The sequence below is a fragment of the Xyrauchen texanus genome, chromosome 18 (assembly GCF_025860055.1).
Source record: "Xyrauchen texanus isolate HMW12.3.18 chromosome 18, RBS_HiC_50CHRs, whole genome shotgun sequence".
Taxonomy (NCBI): Eukaryota; Metazoa; Chordata; class Actinopteri; order Cypriniformes; family Catostomidae; genus Xyrauchen; species Xyrauchen texanus.
The window spans coordinates 15,513,397-15,537,211 of NC_068293.1; the positions used below are offsets into that span (position 1 = coordinate 15,513,397).

Sequence of the window (23,815 nt, forward strand, 5' to 3'; positions counted from 1 at the left end):
GTATAATATCTACTTTTTAATTGCACAATACTATCATAGAATTGTGTACGATAACTAGAATTTTGTGATTTGGAATCTGAATTAGTTCGAATTAGTAACTCTCACTTTATTGAGAGAAGTGAGTTTGTTCCACATGTGGTGTTTTGATGGCAGTAGCAAGGATGCTTTAAAGGGGGATGAATTAATAGGCACAACTTTTCAGAAATTTCTAACAGAGTCTAACAGCATGCAAAAACACAATATGCAATCAGCTCACTAAAACCTTCTCGGATAAATTGCGTCTCTGAATTAATCCCCTATAAAGGATTAGTTTACCAATAAACATACATTTTGTTGTTATTTGTAGGTTATTCTGAACCCCATAGAACACAATTTTGAAATATGTTGACGCTGCTTTTTTCATACGATAAAAGTGAATGGTGTCCAGGCTATCAATCTCTCACATTATACCTAAAGTCTTCCATTTGAGTTCCAATGAAGCATGAAAGTCATATGTGTTTGGAACACCATGAGGGTTAGTAAATTATTACAGAATTTTCATTTCTGGGTAAACTATACCTTTAAAGCACAAGCAATAGCAATATAAAAGCTAAAACAAAAATGGGAGAAAAACTAGTCAACCTCGCTAATCAACCATCTCTGGTTGAGATAGACTGAAAATAAATGAAGGAGACATTTGAAGTGGTGGAAGAGAATTAAAAAGAAAGGATGAATAGAAAGAACAATTTATAAAGCCACTAGAGGATGTGACCAGGGAAGGAAGGGTTCACACACACATACAGGAGGAAGGGAGGGTGTAATGTGAGGTGACACCAGGCTTCTGGTTCACTAGAGCCTGTCAATAATATGATAATGACAGTGCCTCCATTTCCCTCCCCAACAGCCTGTTGCCCCGTCTCCCCATCTACAGTCTCGCATGGTGGGAGAGAAAGACAGCAAGGGGGTCCAGCCCCAGCCCTGCTCCCACAGAATGGAACAAAGCATGGGGGAGGAGAAGAGATCAGGCCCTAAACGAATCCTGACCTCTTTAAGATGGTCAGTGCTGCCGCAGGAGGCTGAGCGTTTGTGACAGCCCCTCTTCTTCTCTCCACATTCATCCGTCCAGGCGCTGGGGGTCTGTGAGAGACAAACAGACATGATAAGACAAAAAAGCATCATAGAACTTTAGACATGCTATCATAGCAAACTTCATATGGTTTGAAAAAGCCTGCCTCAACTCAGAAGTACAGGTTGATGTTGACTCTTGACCAGGGTGTAAAAAGAACACACATCAAGTGCTGTATGCGAGTAAAAGTGGCTTTGGCAAGTAACTTTATTAGGAACTGTAACATTACCAGGTTTAAATCTAACAATAAGAACAAAGTATGACCCTCACAAAATCAAGACATACAGACCATCTACAACACAAAACATCTAATCGCAACTCGAACATATTTTAATGACTTCTACTACAAAGGAAAATGTATCATAACAAGCTGATCTCCAGAGCTCCATGTGCTAACACATAAATTGAATATTCCTCGCACTCAGCCACCAAAACAAAATGATATGAGGATCAAAATCACACTGTCTTACAATGTTTCCCCAGAGACCAGCTTATCTTGTAAATGATGTAATAAATAGCACAATGACCGGTGCTGTTTCTCAAAAATATATCAGGAAAAAACAGATAAATGAAGGAGTATATATGGCCGGTACATTTCCTCAATTCACCAACCACTTGCAGTTGCAGGTAAGGCATAGAGATAATTTAGAACCCTGCTCTTGATTATATACCATCATAAAGAGCTGATATTCTGTTAGAGAATGAGGGGAAAAAAAAAACGAGATCTTACTGCTCTTCATGTATTATGACCATATCAATGGGCTGTTTAGTCTGCCCTTTACAGTCATTCAAGCACAATCTCACAAAAAGACTACTGACAGGAGGGAGGGAGAGAGACCCCCCCCTCCACCACAAACACATGACAGATAAATTAAAGATGCTGTGGGAGGGTGAATCTAAATTAATCCTGCAAACAATCCGCTTAAGGCTAATTATTTATAGAAAACTTGGTTGGTGTAACTATCTCTGCGAACTTCCTTCCTAAATGTAAGAATAGAGCTGCTGCTGACAAAATGTGTGTGGAAAGGCATGCAGGGTGCAGGGCTGAGCTGGTTTTCAGCTTTTTTTGAGCCAGTGTGCTGCTCAACAGTACGTTGAAACTCCCTAAAAAGATTTTCATGAAAACAGCAAACACTCCAGTCAGAGCAAAAAAATATTTTGCCTGTTAAAAAAAAAAAAAAATCAAAAACAAAAAAAAAATATCTTTAATATCTATTCCACTATTACACCATTTGAACTGGAGAAAAAACTCTGAAATGTCTTATACAGTTGAGTACAGTTTTTGTACTGCCCTTCAGAAGCTACATTACAGATATTTTCATATATTCCACAAATTAAGATTTTTAGAAGAATATTTCAGCTCTGTAGGTCCAAACATTGCAAGTGAATGGGTGCTAAAAGGCAAAATAAAAGTACACCATATGACTCCAGTGTTTTAATCCATATCTTCAGAAGTGATATGACAGGTGTGGGTAAGAAACAGATCAAAGTGGAGATTGACTGAGCAGGGAGGAGAATTTAAAGTAAAAAAAAGACTTGCATATTGATCTGATTCTCACCCACACCTATTGTATCACTTCCAAAATCATGGATTTAACCCCTGGATTCATATGGATTATTTCATGCTGACTTTTGTGATTTTTGGAGCTTCAAAATACTTGCATTGTATGGACCAAAATAGCTGAGAAATTCTTCTAAAAATATTCATTTGAAATACATCTGGGATGGCATTAGGGTGAATAAATGATGAGAATTTTCATTTTGGTTTAAACACTATTCCTAAGTGTTTGGTCTTAAATTAACTTTCCTGTATAAGAGCTGCTGAACTGAAAAAGGGGACCCTGAACAAGAGAATGAAAGCTCTGACAAAGTGTCAGGAAAAACATACCCGAGGTACCCTCAGCAGGCCACACTTCTCTCAAAAATAAACTACATCCCTTAAACGTGTAAAGCTACATAACAGACCTCGCCAAAACATCAATCAATAGAGTCTCAAACACAAAATGAGGGACCAGACCAGTGCAGGGTTTGAGAATGTGACCAAAAAAAAAAAACTATTCTGTCTGACACTTGACCAACATCTCACAAACAGTAGATCCACAACGTCAGCTTGGAGAGTTACGGGAATCGCTCAGCTGTGACAATACACTGTACCATGGCCAACTTCCAAGTACTCATTCAAAAACATTACAGTATGAGAACAAACAATAATATTATGATGGGTGAGTGGGCATCGCCAACAACAGACTTGCACACGCTCACACAAAGATTTGTTTGGAAACCTCTTGATCTCGGCTTGTATTTTCCCCTCCCTGCCGGTCTTCTTGCTGCCCATAATGAGCAGCCATTAGCGACAAGACACCAGAGATTTCAAGTTTACACCATAAACAATTCCACATAATCCTTTAGCCACATCCACTCAACATGTCTGTACTAGAAAATTCACAACCTGAAAATTTGCATGGAAAATGTATTACCAGTCAGCTGTAGGCTTTTTTGGATCAGAGTAAATCATATCTATAACCTGAAAGTATAAGCAGCTATAGAGAAAGACAAAACGGGGAGGGAGGATATCTGGCACACATGAGGTATCTAATATTTAAGACGTATTAAAAAGAAATTTCTCTTTCTCTGCCTCTCTCAATCACTCAAAGGTGTGAGTCAAAGCTGTTACGCAGTATAGGATAATACAATCTGTGGTAATGGAGGCCTGGAAACTGCCTGGGGTATTAGATGTGAAATATAACCAATCAAAAAACACTTTTAATATGGGAAGAGTCTCTTTTTAAACTCTGCTTTTCTGATTTCCTCTTTTTGTTTTTCTCAAAATCTTTTATCTGTTCTGTTCCATACTGGTGTCAAAATTCACTGACTATTAACATGTTTTCATGCGAACAAACATTCTCACTCTTTCCCTCTCACACACACCATTAATGAACAGCCTCATTCATCAGGGAGACATGTTAACACACTTTCTTTTGGCCTTAGATACAAATTGTAAAAAACACAGTGAAAACAGTCAACTCCTCTTCTCTCTTGCTCTGTAAAGCCCGCGGTTCAGTCTCTCTGTCTATAAACACTTAAAAGACTACATGTACCCTGATTCTCACTACCCCTTGAAAAAATACTTAATATCAGCTGACAAATGTACATGCATATTATCAAGACCATAAGATCAGAGCTAAACCTTTGCTCTGTAATAGCTTAAAGAAAACATTACACCAAAATCGACCTTATTTAGGCCCTCCATGAATGTTCTTGTTCATAATGTGCATGATTCATTAGCACAAATATAATATATATATATATATATATATATATATATATACACACACACACACACACACACACCCACCCACCCACCCACACACCATAATATTTTTAAATATTAATACATAACTTACTATGCTTCTAAACTGGTAATATAATAGCCCACTTTTCACTGTCCAATCAAGTCCTAACATATATAATTACATCCCGCTTTACATAAAGATAAATTATACATTTTCTGTCAAATATTCAGTTACTTTCAGAAATACAGCAGATTAATAAAATGAAATGGAATACCATTTAATTTAGTCAAGAAAGTGAAACCCATTTTACATCCATAATGTGCCAATAAAATGGGAAACAAGAAAATAAAATGTAGGACAGGACTTAATTTTATCTATCGGCAATTGACTGGATCATGAGGGGGGATTTTTTGGGGTACAACACCGCTCATGAAACACCATGAGCACCCGTTGGATGAATCTTAAGTGACCTTGGTGACATCAGCCAAATAATACAAATAAATAAATCAATTATTTGGAGGCGGAGTACGTTATTACATTTAAATGAAACATTGCGATGACAATACATTTTTTGCTGTGGCATTATGTGCACCAATGAATCATTCACAGTGAGAACAATAACATGTATTAAGAAAGTTATGATTTCTGGTTGACTTATATGAAATATATATATAGTGACCATTCATCAAAACATGTCAGACTCTGTCTGTAGAAGAGAGATTGAAATTACAGTTGGGTGATCTACTTAAATTTGTCGATTCGGTTCAATCATTAAAAAGAATTGGTTTAAATGAACGAACAGTTCACGAATCAGTTTGATTCAAAGATTAATTTGTTTGTTTGCAAATCTGTTCAATTGAATGATTAGTTTGCAAATCACACATGGAAATCGAGAACAGGCAGACAGAGAGAGATAGAGTGCGTGCGAGAGTGCGCGCGAGAGAGAGAGAGATGGCTAAATAAACCAGTGGGATAAAGTTTCTCTTCTTAATTAACTTCATGCACAGTAAACCTCTCCAAGTCAATCCAGAGAGACCACTTCTGTGCCTGGACATTCCTCTTTTACCCCCCTCACAACATTTATTCCTTTAAAGTCCTTTCTTCATTTAATTAATCCATGCATGTTCTTTCTTTGTTCCATCACTTTTTGTTCTGCTCGTTTCCACAAACTCATCTTTCTGATCCCTCTTTTCGTAATTTTTATTTTTTCTCCTCTTCATTGGCGCTTAATCCCTTTGTATAATTCAGCCTTTTCTACCTCATCTCTTTCATGCACTCTGCAGGCTTCCTCTTTTTCTGTGTGTTTGAAGTGAATGGTGACCAAGTGCATACACAGTGTCCTAGCTAGATGTGATGCGAAAAACTTCAAGACAAGGAATTTGTCTGTCCACACTGAATGTGAAGCTGCTGCGCGATATGCAATCATAGACACTGAAATTATATTTTATGTTTAATACACAGCTACTCTATTTGGAGCAGGATTCCACTTCCGTCAATTTCAGAATCAATAGGACAATGAGAGCCTAACCTGTTAGTAAATGTGGTTCTCATTCCCAAACAATGACTGAGTGAACTAGGGATGCACTGATTCGATACATGGATCGGCATCGGCCCCGATACTGACGTTTTTATATTTTCAAATTCGATAGTGTGTGTTAGTAATGTTCATTACTGTCAAGCTCCAAAAATGACATAAAAGAACCATAAAAACACCATTAAAGTAGTTCATATGACTCGTGCATTTTATTCAACGCCACTTGAAGATGTCAGTGAATGGCACTGCCCTGTTGACATGCATGCGCTTCTATTTTTAGCCTTCACGTGGTTCGCAATATTGGAGCACTACTCATGAACAACATCTCAGATGTAGATGCTCAATAGTTCGGTTCACTCATAATATCATATAATACTTAGAATGGCAACGGAGGTGCATTTTACCAGAATTTGAATAAGAAGCAAATTAAACTACTGTGATCTTGACTACAGACAGACACATACAGGACCTCCTGGAGAGTTCAGAATGTCAAAATAAAAGCCAAAGGGTATTAAAGTTAAAGGTACACTATTGAGAAATATAAAAGTTGAATTTAAAATTCAAGAAGTAATAATACATTATCATTATTTTTTGTTTACAAAAGTTGAATGGGTTACAAAAAAGAACTGTGAATGAAAAGCCAACTGATACAAAAAAGAGAGATCTGAATCCTTTAAAATCCAGAGACAAAACATTTAAAATAATTTACACTTATACTGTAATTAAATGTTAATTTTGCTGCTACGCTATCCAGTAGACTAGTTAACAATAAAGTTTCACTCAATAAGCTATACATTTATATTGAAATAATATGTAGTTAGAGGTTTTTGTTTCTTTACATATTACGGAGAACTCCCAGTTAGATCCATACAATGATGTAAAGATATTCTAAACTGATTAAGCAATAAAACAAAACAACACTGGCCAATTGGCCAATACTGAGATTTCAGATATCGGAAGAGAAAAAAAAGTGGTATCTGTGCATCCACAGTGTGAACACACAGCCAGATAATACCAAGTCCCTCTCTCTTTCAGATTGCGGATTTACTGACACCGATACAGATTATTTCACCTTCATAGGATCTCTGTCACAACTGGCTATATGCAAGCTTTCTGCACACAGTCACTATTAATTGAATCAAGCTTTTTAAAAATAAGACTTTAAAACGTGTACAGGCTAACAAAATGAAGCTTTGTGTCAAACTGAAGACAAACTCATATGTGAAATTAAACTTAATGTGACATTATTTCATATAATTTTTATTATTTCTATTTTATTTTTGCATTATATTTAATATATTATATTATGGCATCTTAACATTGTATAAAGAATTATTAAACTTATAAAGTCCTTCCCTGCCTTTTCATTTAGTTGGATAATTGTATTAATAGTTCATTTTTCACTTGTCGCTGCTTGAACTTTAATGAGGGGAACACAGGCTCTCATGACGTAAGAGATGACAGGAAAGCGGAGAAAGAGCACATGTTTCTGGACTCTACAGGAGCTACTACTGTATATCGTTTCAAAGCAGCTTTGTAGAAAATCATGCCTTAATGTTTTAAAGCCCTCAGTGAGCAAGCTAAAGGTGACTGTGGCAAGAAAAAAAAAAACTTAAAACATTCAATGTTAGTGTAGAAAAAAAAGCTCGAGGACCACTGGCTTTATGATATATGTAAATATGCCAATATTATTTAGTGGTTTGAGCAAAAAACAGAAATCACAACTACTATTTTTTCGATTCCATGTTGTTGTAAACACCTTTACTGGCATTCTTACTGGTTCATCACATGTGTTGTGCTCATACCTGTACACATTTTCGACATCAAAAGCAAAGAACAATAAGTCTCATGTAAATGTGGGTTTCTTAAGTCAACTTTTTTTTAATAATAAGCTGGTTTTTGATTGTCATCAGCATCATGCTGTTATAAATAAGTAAGTAATAAGTAATAAATAAGGCATAAATAAAAAACAATATTTTTTATGTAGCATTGGGACATGACACCATTGTTTGGCTAAATCAAACAGTTGCAATGCTACAATCTACTACATTCTTCAAGCTCTCAACTTGACTATTTTAGACTAGCTGCTCTGTTTTGCAGTTGAATACTACTGGGCTGCAAGCGCTCATATTAATACTTACAGTTGTGAATTTATTATATGCATCGAACGATACATAGGTTATCTTATTGAGAGAGTTGTATCGATATGATAAAATACAATATTTTTTTACATCCCTAACTCGTATACACGTTCAAAACACACGTAGGTAGAGAGACTGAAGCTGCAAAGACAAAAAGGATGGTTAAAAGTTAAATTAATGTGCTTGATTGTTTTTGGCATTTGGATTTATCCATCAATGTTTTAAATATTTGCGATATACAACCTCTTTCACAGACCTCCCTCATGCATCCACAGAGGTTTGCAAACACCCATTTGGGAAACCCTGTGCTATAGCACTTTTCTGAAATCATAGTTTCAAGGGTACATTTTTGTAAGAGAACCATGAGTCTGGTTTTCTGGATCAGGCTCTATGTGGTATAGGTGTATCTGCGTGAGAGGAGTGAGAGAGAGAGAGAGAGAGAGAGAGAGAGAGAGAGAGGGCCGAAGTTACAGAAGGGCCCACGATTGGAGTAGATTAACAGAGAAACAAAGGGCTCTTTATAAACAGAGGGGCACTGCGTGTTTGGACTTGCTTTGAAGCACAGGTCATGAGTGGAGGCCCTGGGTGTGTGATATAACCGGGTGTGTGATATAACCCCAGTCAGCCAGTGGAAAATTTGGTAGACCATGAAAAAAATGCTAGAAACATGCAAAGCTCTGGACCTAAATATAAGGACCTAAAATAAAAAAAACAAGAATCACATTTCTAGCAGAGGAACTCTACTGTGGCTGATGTCAAGAGAAACAAACATCAGGCATTTGAAACATGCACAGGTATGAAAAGAATGAATGGAAATCCCTGATTTTGCTATGTAAATAGCAGTATTTGCATTTCCTGCCAAACCTCAAGTCAAGTGGTTTTTATTGTCGTTTCAACCATATACAGTTAGTACAGTACACAGCAAAACGAGACAACGTTCCTCCAGGACCATGGTGCTACATAAAAACAACAAAGGACCAACATAGGACCACATGAGACAACACAACGAAATAAAATACCTATATATAAAAAAAAAAAAAACCTGTGCTGGTTGTCATAAATACAGTGGCCCCAAAAAGTATCAGTAAACTTAAAAGGATTGTTCACCTGAAGAGGAACGGCTTCATACATCCACTAAAAATCACCTTGAGAACAGTAAAAATGGCTAGGAAATTATATTCTCTTTTTAATTATATAGCACTTTTCAGATTACACATCATTTCAAAGCAGCTTTGCAGAGAAGCCCCAATTGAGCAAGCTAAAGGTGACTGTGGCAAGAAAAAGATGATTTTTATTATTTCTCAATAAAATTGAGTGGTGCATGTTCATGCAAAACTTCCACAATTCCTCCACAATGCTATGGTGTTCTGGGTGGTTGGCAATGCATTTCTAAGTGATTGCTAAAGTGTTTTGGAAACTGGGTGGTATTCTAGGCCATGGTTAGGTGGTTGATAGGATGTTCTGGTTTGTTGTTAGGTGGTTAGTTACTTTAACAAGTCAAAAGAAACATCCCATTGTCTTGAAAATATATTCTTATTTCTTGATCATGACAAAGGCTTCAATGCAAGTCTATGGGATTTTTATTTCAAATTCTGTCACCCGCCAGGCAAAAGTCTGATCATTGATCATTCAGATAAATATGGTAATAAGTCTCCTGAACAAGCTGCAGAATTTGACACTGTGGTATTGTTCAATCCCTAACCCCAAATAAAAGCAATTGACCCTCGCTAAGCTCCGTCCCCCCTTGGCTACTGCTGCGAGCTCTGACAAGCTCTGCAGAACTCCCCATTGGAATGAATGGGAAATTGCTGTGAATGGTGCAGAATTTGGCAAAAATATTCTCATAAATGGAAAGGATAATATTATTATGTGGGCTGGATTGAATGAAGAATTACATCGTAAAGCATATATAATGTTTTCTGTAAAATAAATTGTCAAATTACACAGTAATTGGATTAAAAACTGTAGAGACCTAAACAGAATTGAGACAAATAATTATCACAGTCACATAAAAAGAGAAAAGGGTCACTTGATAGCGGTTACAAACCTCATAGTATAAGTGAAAATAACTGCTTATAATGTCTTAACACACTCATTTTGATGCAGTGAACTCTTTATTTACTATAACCTTCACGAAGACATGAATCAATATGAAAATTAATTCATGTTAGGTTGTTAGCTTTAATTTAACTTGAATTTAAATGTCGGTGTCCTTACTGATGTTATTCATGCTCATTTGGGAATGAGGAATGACACACTTTAATCCACAGCATGCACTTCTCATTTCAAGATTTGTTTTTTTTTAAGAAAGAAAAAACACTGCATGTATCCTCTCTAGGTACCTCGTATCACTATTACAAATGACCCAGCAACAAAGTTTTTATTTTATGGATAATTTCGATAAAATCCCACTCAAATACACATTACTCCTATAGGCTATCTTTATAAAAATGCAAACGCTTGTCAGCGTAACGGTGGCACGGCAACAGTTGCTAAGACAGGAATGGTCGGAAACGCTTTTAAGGCGATAAGTGTTCATTTAATGTATATCCAGCAATTGTGTGTATTTTTTTTCTTTAGTGATTTGCCATCACTAAAATGTATTATATATACACACCGTATTAGCATAATATTCGTCATCTGACACCCTTCTCTCAAGATATCAATATCAGCATAGTCCATGAAAAACCTTAGCAAGCACCACTAATAACTGGTATGACATTAGGCACTTTCAACCATACAGCCTTAATGCCATTTAGAGGTCATGTGTTAACAGGACCCATTGGAAAATACTGGTTAATCCGCTCTGGCAATTTCCCGGAATGAAAAGATGTAACATTACTGGAAATGTATGAGGTCAGGACATCATGATAAAAAAAAAATCTGCACCATTCAACACCTGTGATTGAGTAAAAAGTCAGATAGAGTAACTAAATCACTTCTCTTCGTCTGAGCAGATAAAGAAATTTGTTGACAGCTTACAGGAAAAGTGAATCCATTACTTATGATAAAATAACTAGCCTCCCTTAGGAACAAAGTATACACAGGACAAAAAGCCTTTCTGGTGCCGATGAGTGAATGGTAGCAAAACAGATAATGTGTGCGAATTGCAATTTTTAAGGGTTTCATGTGTGAAAGTGGGTATAGTTGAACCTCACAAATGCCTCTCTTAAGCTGCAAAAATGATCAGTTACCTATTTTCTTAACCCAGATGGCCAGTGTGTAAAACATTCCCAATAAAAAAAAATCAGAAATTTCCTTTCAGGGATCTGGGCTCTTCCCCAAGGGTGTGATCTGATGCAATTTCAGCCCTCATTTATCTTAAATGAGGAAGCTTATTGAGAGCCATTCTATAAACAGCTTAACGTGCATGTCTGATCAGGATTCTGTATTATTGTAATTATGATGCACCATGGCAGAAGGCTCATGTAGTACCAATCTCAATTTCCCCACCCTGACTCCAGCAGCTACGCCATGTAGTCCATACAAGTATAAAACTGCTACATTACAGAGAGCAGTCTCACACTCCCATTTAACATGTATTGGCTATTAATCTCTCACAGCTGGTGTACACTGATTCAAACAAAGAGTATTCATAGGGGCCGTGTATGTGTGTGTGGCAAAATTTTTGTCTACTCTACGCAGGAGGCTGGGAGAGCAGCGAAGTGCTTAATTGTGTGTTGTTGTTTGGTCACTAGGTGTGAGCTCAGCTCCCTGGAAACTGACACTGTTGCACGGATCCAAGATCTGGTTATTTTGGCGTGATGGTCCAGGGAGAAAAAGCGAGCTCTGCAAATGTCGTCCAAATTCCACACTCGCCCCCAACTCACCAAGTTCCCTTTGCACTTATTGTGAGGCAGGCAGGCTGATGACAAAAAAAAAAAGAGCAGGGTGGAGGCCTGGGATCTCCAGAGGAAAAACACACTCACAGACTCTCAGGCTTCAGTGTGAGAGCCTAAGAGAAGAACCCAGAGACCCATGGTTTATAATCTGAAATGCTTTATTGATGGCAGCTCTGAGTCTGAATGAAAAACTTGGCAGTGACATCACTTCCTTTTTAATATCTGCCTGCTTGTTCATGATAGCAGACACATGTAAAACTCAAATAAATAAATATATTGCTGACATGAGGGAAACTCTGGCAAGCTGCAAGTGAAACACACAATAAAAACTTATATATATATATATATATATAAAACAAATCTTATAAATCTTATGAAGCTTTTGTTAAAAGGAATAGTTCAACCAAAAATTTTTATTGTGTCCCTTATTCACCTGCATGTTGGTCCAAACCTATATTTTCTTTCTTACAAAATAAGGTGTAGCAGAATGTCTGAGCAGCTCTTTTCAATGAAGCTAAAGTCAATGGTGATTTACAATGCCAACTCAAAAAGGACCATTAAAGTATGAAAGTGGTCTTTTTGACTCAAGCGCTATTTTCCATTGTTCTCTTCTGAAATTCTTCTAAACACCAAACGGAATCTAAAAAAAAAATGTTTTCCAAACATATTCCTGAATACTCCCAAGTCTGCTGTTGATTGAGCAAACAGAAAAATGACAACAACAAAAAAAGAACCATGTAACCTTTTTTATAAAGTAGTCAATTTGAGATATAAAATGCCAATAAGACATGCAAAAACAAACAGGATTGCATATGGGCTACTTTTATGATACTTTTATTGTACTCTTTTGACATTTTGGAGCTTGGTAATACAGGTATATTTCACAATCAAAGAGCTTCTCTGACATTTCTTCTAACATCCCTTGTTGATAAAACATAATAGAGAATTAGAATGATGTGATGGTGAGTAAATGATGATAGAATTTTAATGTTTAGAAATGGATCTGTGTTGGCAAAAAAAGAAAAAAAGAAGCTGGAAATATAGCTGCAAGCAGCGATGACGGGCCAAAGCACCATAGGTCCATTTTCACCAGGTGGCTTTTGGAAAACCATACAAGGTGTACGCATTAGGCATTTCACATAATTTTTTTTAAGCAATTGGGGTAAATATAAGAGGGCCATTTCAAAGTCTGTTGAAAATGCTGCAGTTGGTGGCACTATGACCATGAACCACAATGATTCCTGTGATCAGCTTCAATTATCAAACATGCCATTTTAAATCACAAAATACACGCAGAAGATACAGGACTCTTCCTGTATCCCTATTTTTGCCTCACCATGGCAACACCATTCAAAATATAAAAACAAGTTTTTTCAATTTAGCATCCTCAATGTCTTGGCATGATGTTGCCCAAGTTTGGTGCCTGTCACATGAATCTCCTAGGAGGAGTATTCAAAACTTCAGGGCCTGCGATTTTTCAAAAATGCACATTCAATCCAAAATGGCCGACTTCCTGTTGGGTGGAACTAATGACTGTAATTTTGCAAGTTATCTGGCTTGATGAGAACAATATATGTACCAAGTTGTGTGACCACAGGATAAACCGATCCCACCACTTTAGTCAAAAGGTGGCACTACAGAGTCCCCTAACCACATCTATGTGTTAACTTTTTCCCCAGGTATAATTTTAAGCATACCAAATACCTCAAAAACATATTCCTTTTTTCATGTTTCATAATAACATTTAATGCATTGCCATGGCAACACTATTTAAGATATCAAGAATCCCTTTGCAATTTTAAACCTGCACATTATTAAAAAATAAATAATAAATTAAAAAGCAATTCAGTTAAATTTTAGAGGGATATTTCAAAGTCTGTTAAAAGTGCCACACTTCCTTCCGCCAGTTGGTGGCACTATGACAGTGACCCACAATAGCCACATCAATGTGATCAGCCTGCAAGGCCAAACATTTGGCTCAATTTTGATGTAAATAACACGATGTACGTAGAAGATATGAGAAACTTCCCTTTTCCCATTTTTTGACATCAATTTACCGCGTCGCCATGGCAAAACTTTTCGAGATATATATATATATATAGATATATATATATATATATATATATATATATAAAATATCAGTTCTCAATTTAGCAGCCAATATCTTGGCACGATGTTACCCACATTTGGTAGATGTAACATGAAATCCCTAGGAGGAGTATTTCAAAATTCAGAGCATGCATTTTTTAAATAATCAAAAATGTCCGACTTCCTGCTGGGTGGAGCTTATGACTGTCAGCACGAAGGTTATCAGGCTTGATGAGATATGTGTACAAAGTTTGGGGACTGTAGCTCAAAAGAGATGTGCTACAGAGCCCCCCGAAGATGCTCATCGACAACTCTGATGTGTGTCCAAACTTTCAAGAGTTTTGACGCATGATAAGAATCCCAAAAGCACCAAAAACCTTGAAAAGAAGAATCCTTAGAGGAACAATAGGGCCTCCACACTTTCAGTGCTTGTGCCCTAATAAGAGCCGGCTTCAGGAAAGAATGTAGCTTAATTGAGACGGTCTGCTTTCACCAGAAATATGCTGTAGTTTCCTCTCATCTCTCAACAAACCAGGGAGAGGCTTCCTCCTCTTCTCTCCCTCTATAGACTGGGGCTTTTTATTTGCTCCAATCCTTTTCATTCATAATAAAGCAGTCTTTCACATCTCTTATTTTGTATAGTTAAAAATGCCAGGCAGTGCTAAATTAACATCTTCCACAGGGCCAAACTGTGTTTTCCACAGTTTGGCCATGTGGAAAAACAAAACTAATTTCCCACAGAAATAGATGTTAATAGCTGTGCCCAAACAGAGACAAGCATGTGCATGTGAGGGCATACAGTGAGGGAAAAAAGTATTTGAGCCCCTGCTAATTTTGTACATTTGCCCACTGACAAAGAAATGATCAGTCTATAATCTTAATGGTAGGTTAATTTGAACAGTGAGAGACAGAATAAAAACAAAAACAAAAATCAAGAAAAACGCATGTCAAAAATGTTATAAATTGAATGCATTTTAATGAGGGAAATAATTATTCAACCCACTCTCAATCAGAGATTTCTGGCTCCCAGGTGTCTTTTATACAGGTAATGAGCTGAGATTAGGAGCACACTCTTAAAGGGAGTGCTCCTAATCTCAGCTAGTTACCTGTATAAAAGACACCTGTTCACAGAAGCAGTCAAATCTATCAGATTCCAAACTCTCCACCATGGCCAAGACCAAAGAGCTGTCCAAGGATGTCAGGGACAAGATTGTAGATCTACACAAGGCTGGAATGGGCTACAAGACCATCACCAAGCAGCTTGGTGAGAAAGTGACAACAGTTGGTGCGAATAATCGCAAATGGAAGAAACACAAAAGAACTGTCAATCTCCCTCGGTCTGGGGCTCCATGCAAGATCTCACCACGTGGAATTGCAATGATCATGAGAATGGTGAGGAATCAGCCCAGAATTACACGGGAGGATCTTGTCAATGATCTCAAGGCAGCTGGGACCATAGTCACCAAGAATACAATTGGTAACTCTACGCTGTGAAGGACTGAAATTCTGCAGCACACGCAAGGTCCCCCTGCTCAAGAAAGCACATGTACAGGCCCGTCTGAAGTTTGACCAATGAACATGTGATTCAGAGGAGAACTGAGTGAAAGTGTTGTGGTCAGATGAGACCAAAATCGAGCTCTTTGGCATCAATTCAACTCGCTATGTTTGGAGGAGGAGGAATGCTGCCTATAACCCCAAGAACACCATCCCCACCATCAAACATGGAGGTGGAAACATTATGCTTTGGGGGTGTTTTTCTGCTAAGGGGACAGGACAACTTCATCAAAAGGGACGATGGACAGGGCCATGTACCGTCAAATCTTGGTTAAGAACCTCCTTCCCTCAGCCAGGGCATTGAAAATTAGTTGTGGATGGGTATTCCAGCATGACAATGACCCAAAACACACGGCCAAGGCAACAAAGGAGTGGCTCAAGAAGAAGCACATTAAGGTCCTGGAGTGGCCTAGCCACTCTCCAGATCTTAATCCCATAGAAAATCTGTGGAGGGAGCTGAAGGTTCGAGTTTGCCAAACGTCAGCCTCGAAACCTTAATGACTTGGAGAAGATCTGCATAGAGGAGTGGGACAAAATCCCTCCTGAGATGTGTGCAAACCTGGTGGCCAGTAGTTACAAGAAATGTCTGACCTCTGTGATTGCCAACAAGGGTTGCCACCAAGAACCAAGTCATGTTTTGCAGTGGGGTCGAATACTTATTTTCCTCATTAAAATGCAATTCAAGTTATAACATTTTTGACATGCGTTTTTCTGGATTTTTTTTTTAATTCTGTCTCTCACTGTTCAAATTAACCTGCCATTAAAATTATAGACTGATCATTTGTTTGTCAGTGGGCGAACGTACAATATCAGCAGGGGATCAAATACTTATTTCCCTCACTGTATCTGTATGGCCTACACTCTAACCAGGCAACAAACTAGGGCAACTATGCATCAAGCTTAAAACTTTTTTGATATTTGATTGTTTGTCTTGGACTGTTTTACATCTTGCAGACAAAATCAGTTGTGCACTACAGACCCACTCAGGTCAACCAGAGTTAGCCAGAGTTCATTCACTGACCATTTAATGCTCATTAAACATAACTGGAAAACATTTGAGAAAATCGCAAGCTCCAATCAGATTGAGTGAATTAAGCTTCCAGGAGTCAGAATGTACAGGTTTTTTTTATTTTTTACACGTGGACACCAAGTGGTAATGGGTTGCTTAACGTAAGCATACATACAGTCCTGGTACTTTCCCCTCAGGAAATTTCAAAATCTTTCTAGAATTTTCCCTCTTGCATTTGCACACACAAAAGGAACCCCTATAAATAAGACATCTATTGTCCACCATATATCTTCTGAAATAGTTTGCACACACAATTCAATAGAAAGAGCAACAACAAAAACAACCCCAATGGAGGACGGCAGGAGTTCAGCCTATTTTTACCACGCGTCACATGCTGAACACAGAGGAAAACATGTTGAAAATGAACTATAAACCTTTTTACAATATTTTACAAAAAATGCTTTTATAAACAATCATATACTGTACTGAACTATTCACCGATTAACCACACAGTAACAGGCACACCATTTTCCTCATATAAATTAGATTTCAGGATGGTTACATTTATAATAGATTTCAATGACTCACTTTCAACAAACATCTTATTATGTCAGTTATCCCAGGAAAAATTTGTTCGGGGGGGTTGGGGTGGGTTGTGGTTTTGTGTTTGCTGTCCCCTTCTGTATATCGCAGACCCATTTAATCCTTTTGCGGCCCACACTGGCATCCAGCTGCCCCTTTTTGTGGCTGGCCCACTTTTCCCCATTCACCTGATGGCCAGGCCTATCAGTTCTCAGGCATCCATCTCTCCCCGGGCCCCAGTGTGGCTGCACACCCTGCACTGCCAGTAGTTACGCCACTGTAGCTGCAACAAGTTTGTTTACTCAAGGCAGCTGCTGAATCTTTGCATTTCTCATTGCTTTGAGCATCATACGAGTTTGACTGATCACTGGTTGCAGCACCTCCCACAGTCCCTCGTCTTCCAAAAGTCACCTACCCCAGGGGCTAAAAAGTCCCTCTAAATGGCTAAGGGGAACAATTTTATGTGCATAAAATAAGCTGCAAAGTGCACCAGACTTCATGCAGATAGTCAAAAGTCAGGCTACACGAGACTATAGGTCAAATGAGTCTCACGGGTGACGAGTGAGTACAGCATGTACAAAAGACAAGTCTTTGGTGATTTCATTGGTTTGTATTTGATCAGAGCTAGCGTTTCTCAGGTGATTCATGCTGGTGCTTTGCAAAACACATGTCTATGCAAGTAAATATTTGATAGTTTTTGTGATGGAGAGATTGGAGCAGAGAGGGGTGAATAGCTGATTGATGGGAGGTGTGTGTGCATGCAATGTTGGGCAATAAACAAATTCTAGGATTTATACTGGGTATTAAAAGTAGTGGGATCTTGAGTAAGAGGGTGTATCTTACCTGAGTAGATTTATCCCTCATGCACGGGACACAAAGTGCGTGGTTGGCATCCCGGGGCCAGTGTCCAGACAGGTAGGGGGCTGTTAGCGCATCCAAAGACGAGGTACGACGAATGCTACTGTTGATGCTGGTGGTAGACCAAGACCCTGCCACAGGAAGTCTAGGCTTTTCTGTAAGAAAGCCAGTACACACAGATGAGAAAAAAAAAGAGGGGAAGGAAAGGGGGGCAGTTGGAGTTGAAAGATGGATGAGTGAGACATGGGGAGAAAGAACAGATGTAGGGGAACAGAAGAAAAAAAGTTAAATCGTTCATCTTCTAAACCAGTTAATTCACAAACACAATGCACCATTATGTTAATTGCTTTTGCCAAAGGGCACACAACAAGACTTAAGCTAGTCGTCCAGCGAACATTGAAAGACTCAAGAGTTTCTTGTATTCTGTTGTGTTGGTGTTCACTTTACACAGCTAATCAAAGATAATGGGCAAAAAAAAAAAAAATATACATTTTCTCCTCCCCAACTGTAGCTATGATCCCAAAATTTGCCATCAAATAAAATTATGCAAAGAAGCAATGCAGTTTGAGGTTTACTCCCATTGTCCTTAGCTTTTGCTCACTGTTGCGCTTCCACTTGTTGGCACAGTGTACACACCTGACGACTTGTCAGCCAAATTTCAAACCAGTTGGAAATTTGTTGTAGCCTCGGCTCATTGTCACTGCTTCAGTCCTGTAGTGTGCACTTGGCTTTAGAGACCATACATTTGCAGAGCGTGTGCCCATGTGTAATTACACCAGCTTGAGTGTAAATGTCTGCTGGGCTGATGGTGATGAAAGCTAAAGCCCAGCAGATTGAGATGGAATTAGTTTGGTGTCCAGTAGCACTTTTAATAAAACTCAAGCTGATTAACTGCTAGCAGTGACAGACTGGCGTGGAGGAAGCGGCCCGCATGTCTTGACCTACATTTGGTGTGTCTCTACAAGTAATAACCCCCTTCGCCCCCCCAACCCAACCACCTCTTTTCTCTTGTCTCTTTTTTCCAGCATACAATCTATGGCTTTATTGCTCTCTCACTTGTCCTCTAATGCTCTGTCGGAGTCTTTTAAAGATTATTCTTTCATGTAAATTTATACCATTGAATTCACTGGGCATACACAGAGTAAAAGAGAGTGGCCTGCTGTTTTGTGCCAATCTGAAGAGATGATGTCTGCTAGGGAGTTTACACAGGAAGTTCAGCATATGTGGCTTTCAGAACGGCTTTCATAGTGTGTGCGTGTCTTATTCTCACCTGACTTTAAACAGAAATCAAATCTGACTCAAGCAAATCAGAAGGGAACCATTAAACTTGTTTGCCTGTGATAAGTCCAATGTTAATGTGCACATACACCTCACCAACAAAATAACCAATGTTGACTATTGGCCAGATCTTCAGTTGTCATTAGACAAAATCAAAAGGAAGTCTTGCACACAAAAAGCAGAAGAGACAAGTTGCTCTACATTTCCAAATACAGAGCTGGCTTGATTGTGTACGTTTTGCACATTTAAGATCATAAGAGGAGATCTAAAGTGGCGGAACATGTTAGGAATTTTTGGCGAAGAGAAAGAGAAATTGACTACAATTTGACTACAATTACTTGTTTTTGCTCATGTTGCAACTTAAATCTACTGTAATTTTTTTCAGCTTAATATGCAGATAAAACTGTATATGTGCCATTTTTAAGTTGAATTCCCCCACAAAAAGAGTGAACATTGTGGTGCTATAAAAATATTGCTCTGTTTGTTTGAGCATCCTGGCAAGCTCAACAAAGAATCACTCTCAACTAATGGCTTGAGTTTGAGGCGGGGCAACCAACTAAATGGCAGATGGGGGAGTGTTCAGGAAACCTGTTTGAAATCAATCATATCATATTATTCTGTTTGGTGATGCTAGTGGTGCAGAAAAGGACTCAAGATGGCGCCGAGTATGGCTGCTGCGTTGCGAGCTCCGTTACAACACTGCGGTTTATTGTTTGTTTTGTTTACAGTTCTTTGTTTTTTTGTCTTGGATGTTGTCTGCCTTATTGTTTATGACAGCCAAACGCTTTTGGACATTGGTTCTACAATTTCACATCGAAAACCGGACTTCAAATTCCTTAATGCCGACCCGCTGTTTACAAACACGCCGGCGGAGCCCTTTGTCTGGGCTGCCCGGCCGCGGAAACGCAGAAGGAAAAGAGGAAAACGAGCCGGCGTTCTCATCAGAGTAAGACGTCGTGCAAATCGACCCCCGCTACCCAGTATACTACTGGCAAATGTTCAGTCTCTGGACAACAAGCTCTGCGAGCTGAGAGCGCGGATCTCTTTCCAACGAGAGACGAGAGATTGCTGTGTTATCTGCCTTACAGAAACCTGGCTGGCTGCGGAGATTCCAGACTCGGCCATCGAAATCACGGGCTTTTCCGTGCACCGAGCGGACAGAGCGAAAGACCTCTCTGGTAAAAGCAGAGGTGGTGGTGTATGTTTTATGATCAACAAATCATGGTGTGATCAGAGGAACGTACATTTCATCAAGTCTTTCTGCTCTCCTGATCTGGAATATCTCATGCTTCTGTGTCGACCATTCTGGCTGCTGAGGGAATTCACAGCGGTCATCATCACAGCTGTGTACATCCCCCCCACAAGCCGACACAGACCGGGCACTCAGGGAACTGTATGGGAGTATAAGTGAGCAGGAAACCACGCACCCTGAGGCTGCGTTCATTGTTACCGGGGACTTTAACAAAGCCAACTTCAAAACAATCGCTCCAAAATACCACCAACACATAAAGTTCAACACACGAGGGGACCGGGTTTTAGATCATTGTTACTCTCCTTTCCGGGATGGCTACAAATCCCTCCCCCGCCCCCCATTTGGCAAATCGGACCACTCTTCCGTTCTGCTTTTGCCCGCTTACAAGCAGAATCTGAAACGGGAAGCACCCACCCTCAGAACGATCCAGTGCTGGTCGGACCAATCAGACTCCGCGCTACAAGACTGTTTTGATCACGTGGACTGGGAGATGTTCCGGTCCGCCTCTGATGACGACATCGAGTTTTACGCTGACAGCGTAACGCGTTTCATCAGGAAGTGCGTAGAGGATGTTGTTCTGACCAAAACAATACGGATATACCCCAACCAGAAACCATGGGTTAACGGCGAGGTTCGCGCGGCACTCACTGCGCGGACCTCCGCTTTTAATTCTTCTAACACGGAGGAGCGTAAACAAGCCAGTTATGCCCTCCGTAACACCATCAGTGAAGCCAAACGCCAGTACAGGCACAAACTTGAAGGTCAGTTCAACACCACTGACTCTAGAAGTATGTGGCAGGGAATTAATACCATCACGGACTACAAACGGAATAAAGACTCCGCTGTGAACACCGCTGCATCTCTCCCGGACGAACTTAATACATTTTATGCTCGTTTTAAGGACAATAACACCGCCCTCGCGGAGAGAGCACTCGCTGCTGACGCTACAGAGGTTGATTCACTCTCCGTCTCTGTTGTGGATGTAACCCGATCCTTCCGACGGGTGAACATCCGTAAAGCCACGGGCCCAGACGGCATTCCGGGCCGCATCATCAGAGCGTGCGCAAATCAACTGGCTGGTGTTTTTACGGACATTTTCAATCTGTCCCTCTCCCTGTCTGTAGTCCCCACATGCTTCAAAACATCAACCATTGTGCCTGTACCGAAGCAAGCCACAATCACTTGCTTAAATGACTGGCGTCCTGTTGCTCTGACCCCCATCATCAGCAAATGCTTTGAAAGGTTAATCAGAGATTACATCTGCTCTGTTCTGCCCCCCTCTTTGGACCCATTGCAGTTTGCCTACCGCAACAACCGCTCCACTGATGATGCCATTGCATCTACACTACACAATGCTCTCTCCCATCTGGAAAAAAGGAACACATATGTGAGAATGCGGTTTGTAGACTACAGCTCAGCATTCAACACCATAGTGCCCTCCAAGCTTGATATGAAACTCCGGGCTCTGGGCTTAAACGGCTCGCTGTGCAGCTGGATCCTGGATTTCCTGTCAGGCAGACGTCAGGTGGTTAGAATGGGCAGCAACATCTCATCACTGACCCTCAACACTGGAGCCCCGCAGGGCTGTGTTCTCAGCCCCCTACTGTATTCACTGTACACACATGACTGTGTGGCAACACATAGCTCCAATGCCATCATTAAGTTTGCTGATGATACGACGGTGGTAGGTCTGATCACTGACAATGATGAAAGAGCCTACAGAGAGGAGGTGCACACTCTGACATGCTGGTGTCAGGAGCACAACCTCTCCCTCAACGTCAGTAAAACCAAGGAGCTTGTGGTGGATTTCAGGAGGAAAGACAGAGAACACAGCCCCATCACCATCAATGGAGCACCGGTAGAGAGAGTCAGCAGTTTCAAATTCCTCGGTGTCCACATCACTGAAGAACTCACATGGTCCGTCCACACTGAGGCCGTTGTGAAGAAGGCTCACCAGCGCCTCTTCTTCCTGAGACGGCTGAGGAAGTTTGGAATGAACCACCACATCCTCACACGGTTCTACACCAGTACTGTAGAGAGCATCCTGACTGGCTGCATCACTGCCTGGTACGGCAATAGCACCGCTAACAACTGCAAAGCCCTGCAAAGGGTGGTGCGAACTGCCAGAAACATCATCGGAGGTGAGCTTCCCTCCCTCCAGGACATATACACTAGGCGGTGTGTGAAAAAAGCTTGGAGGATCATCAGAGACTCCAGCCACCCGAGTCATGGGCTGCTCTCACTGCTACCATCAGGCAGGCGGTATCGCAGCATCAGGACCCTCACCAGCCGACTACATGACAGCTTCTTTCCCCAAGCAGTCAGACTGTTGAACACTTGATCTATCACGATCAATAATTAGCGCTGCACTTTATTCAACTATAATCTCACACTGGACTGTCAACATATTCTCCTCAATATACTACTTCATATATATATATATACACACATTTCATATACTACTTATTGTATTGTATATTGTGTATTGTATATTGTGTGTATTGTTTACTGTACATTGTATATAATTATTGTGTTGTGTAAGTATGTGTACATTTGATTTGTATATTGTTTTGTGTATGTTGTTTATTGTAATTGGTATATGTCTCGTCACTGTCATGACTGCTATGTTGCTCGGAACTGCACACAAGAATTTCACCTACTGTTGCACTTGTGTACATGGTAGTGTGACAATAAAGTGATTTGATTTGATTTGATTACACACTTCAGCTTTAGCTATGAGTGCAATGCCTTTCATGCATGTTACAACTTGGGCTCCAAAGCATACTTGCTTTTGTGTTACTGTTCTAACTATGACTCCTAAACGCGTGTTCGTGCTTTGTGGGAGAATTGGGGTGTAACAGTTCTCGGTAAAAAAAACAACTGTACGGTTCGCTACCCACAGTTCGGTAAGCATTTGTACCGCAGTTCATCTCAAGTTTAATGATGCATCTAGGGCACAAGGTTTGGCGAAGAAAAAGTGTCAAATAAACAGGCACAATTACAACTAGTGGTCGAGCGATATATCACAGAGGCTGATAAATCAGCCAATATTCTGAATTTTGTAATTTTCGGCCGATAAATATTCCCATTTGGCCGATTGATGGTGTCTTAAAGTTAGCAATGTCTTTTAGGCCTCTACACAACAATGCAGGATCAATTGCTGAAAACTTTGCATTTCTGGCCTAATTATACAAGATTTTATCCCCACTTTTGTAAGCATCCTATTTGGCATGATGAAACTGTCCGAGTTTTCCTGTAAACCATGGTTTATTGTTGTTG

General features: G+C 39.7%; 1 protein-coding gene across 2 annotated transcripts in view; it reads right to left on the reverse strand.

Moving 5' to 3' along the window:
* Positions 1-23,815, reverse strand: part of LOC127659245 (protein FAM117B-like) — a 63,750-nt gene that overhangs the window by 31,416 nt on the left and 8,519 nt on the right. Inside the window, exons 2-3 of one of the 2 annotated variants that reach the window (XM_052148976.1) lie at positions 17,992-18,161; positions 1,024-1,116 (exon numbers count right to left, since the gene is read on the reverse strand). In XM_052148976.1, coding sequence (XP_052004936.1) covers positions 1,024-1,116; positions 17,992-18,161 — 263 coding nt within the window. The remainder of the gene's footprint in view (positions 1-1,023; positions 1,117-17,991; positions 18,162-23,815) is intronic. The other variant, XM_052148977.1, reaches the window with a different exon arrangement.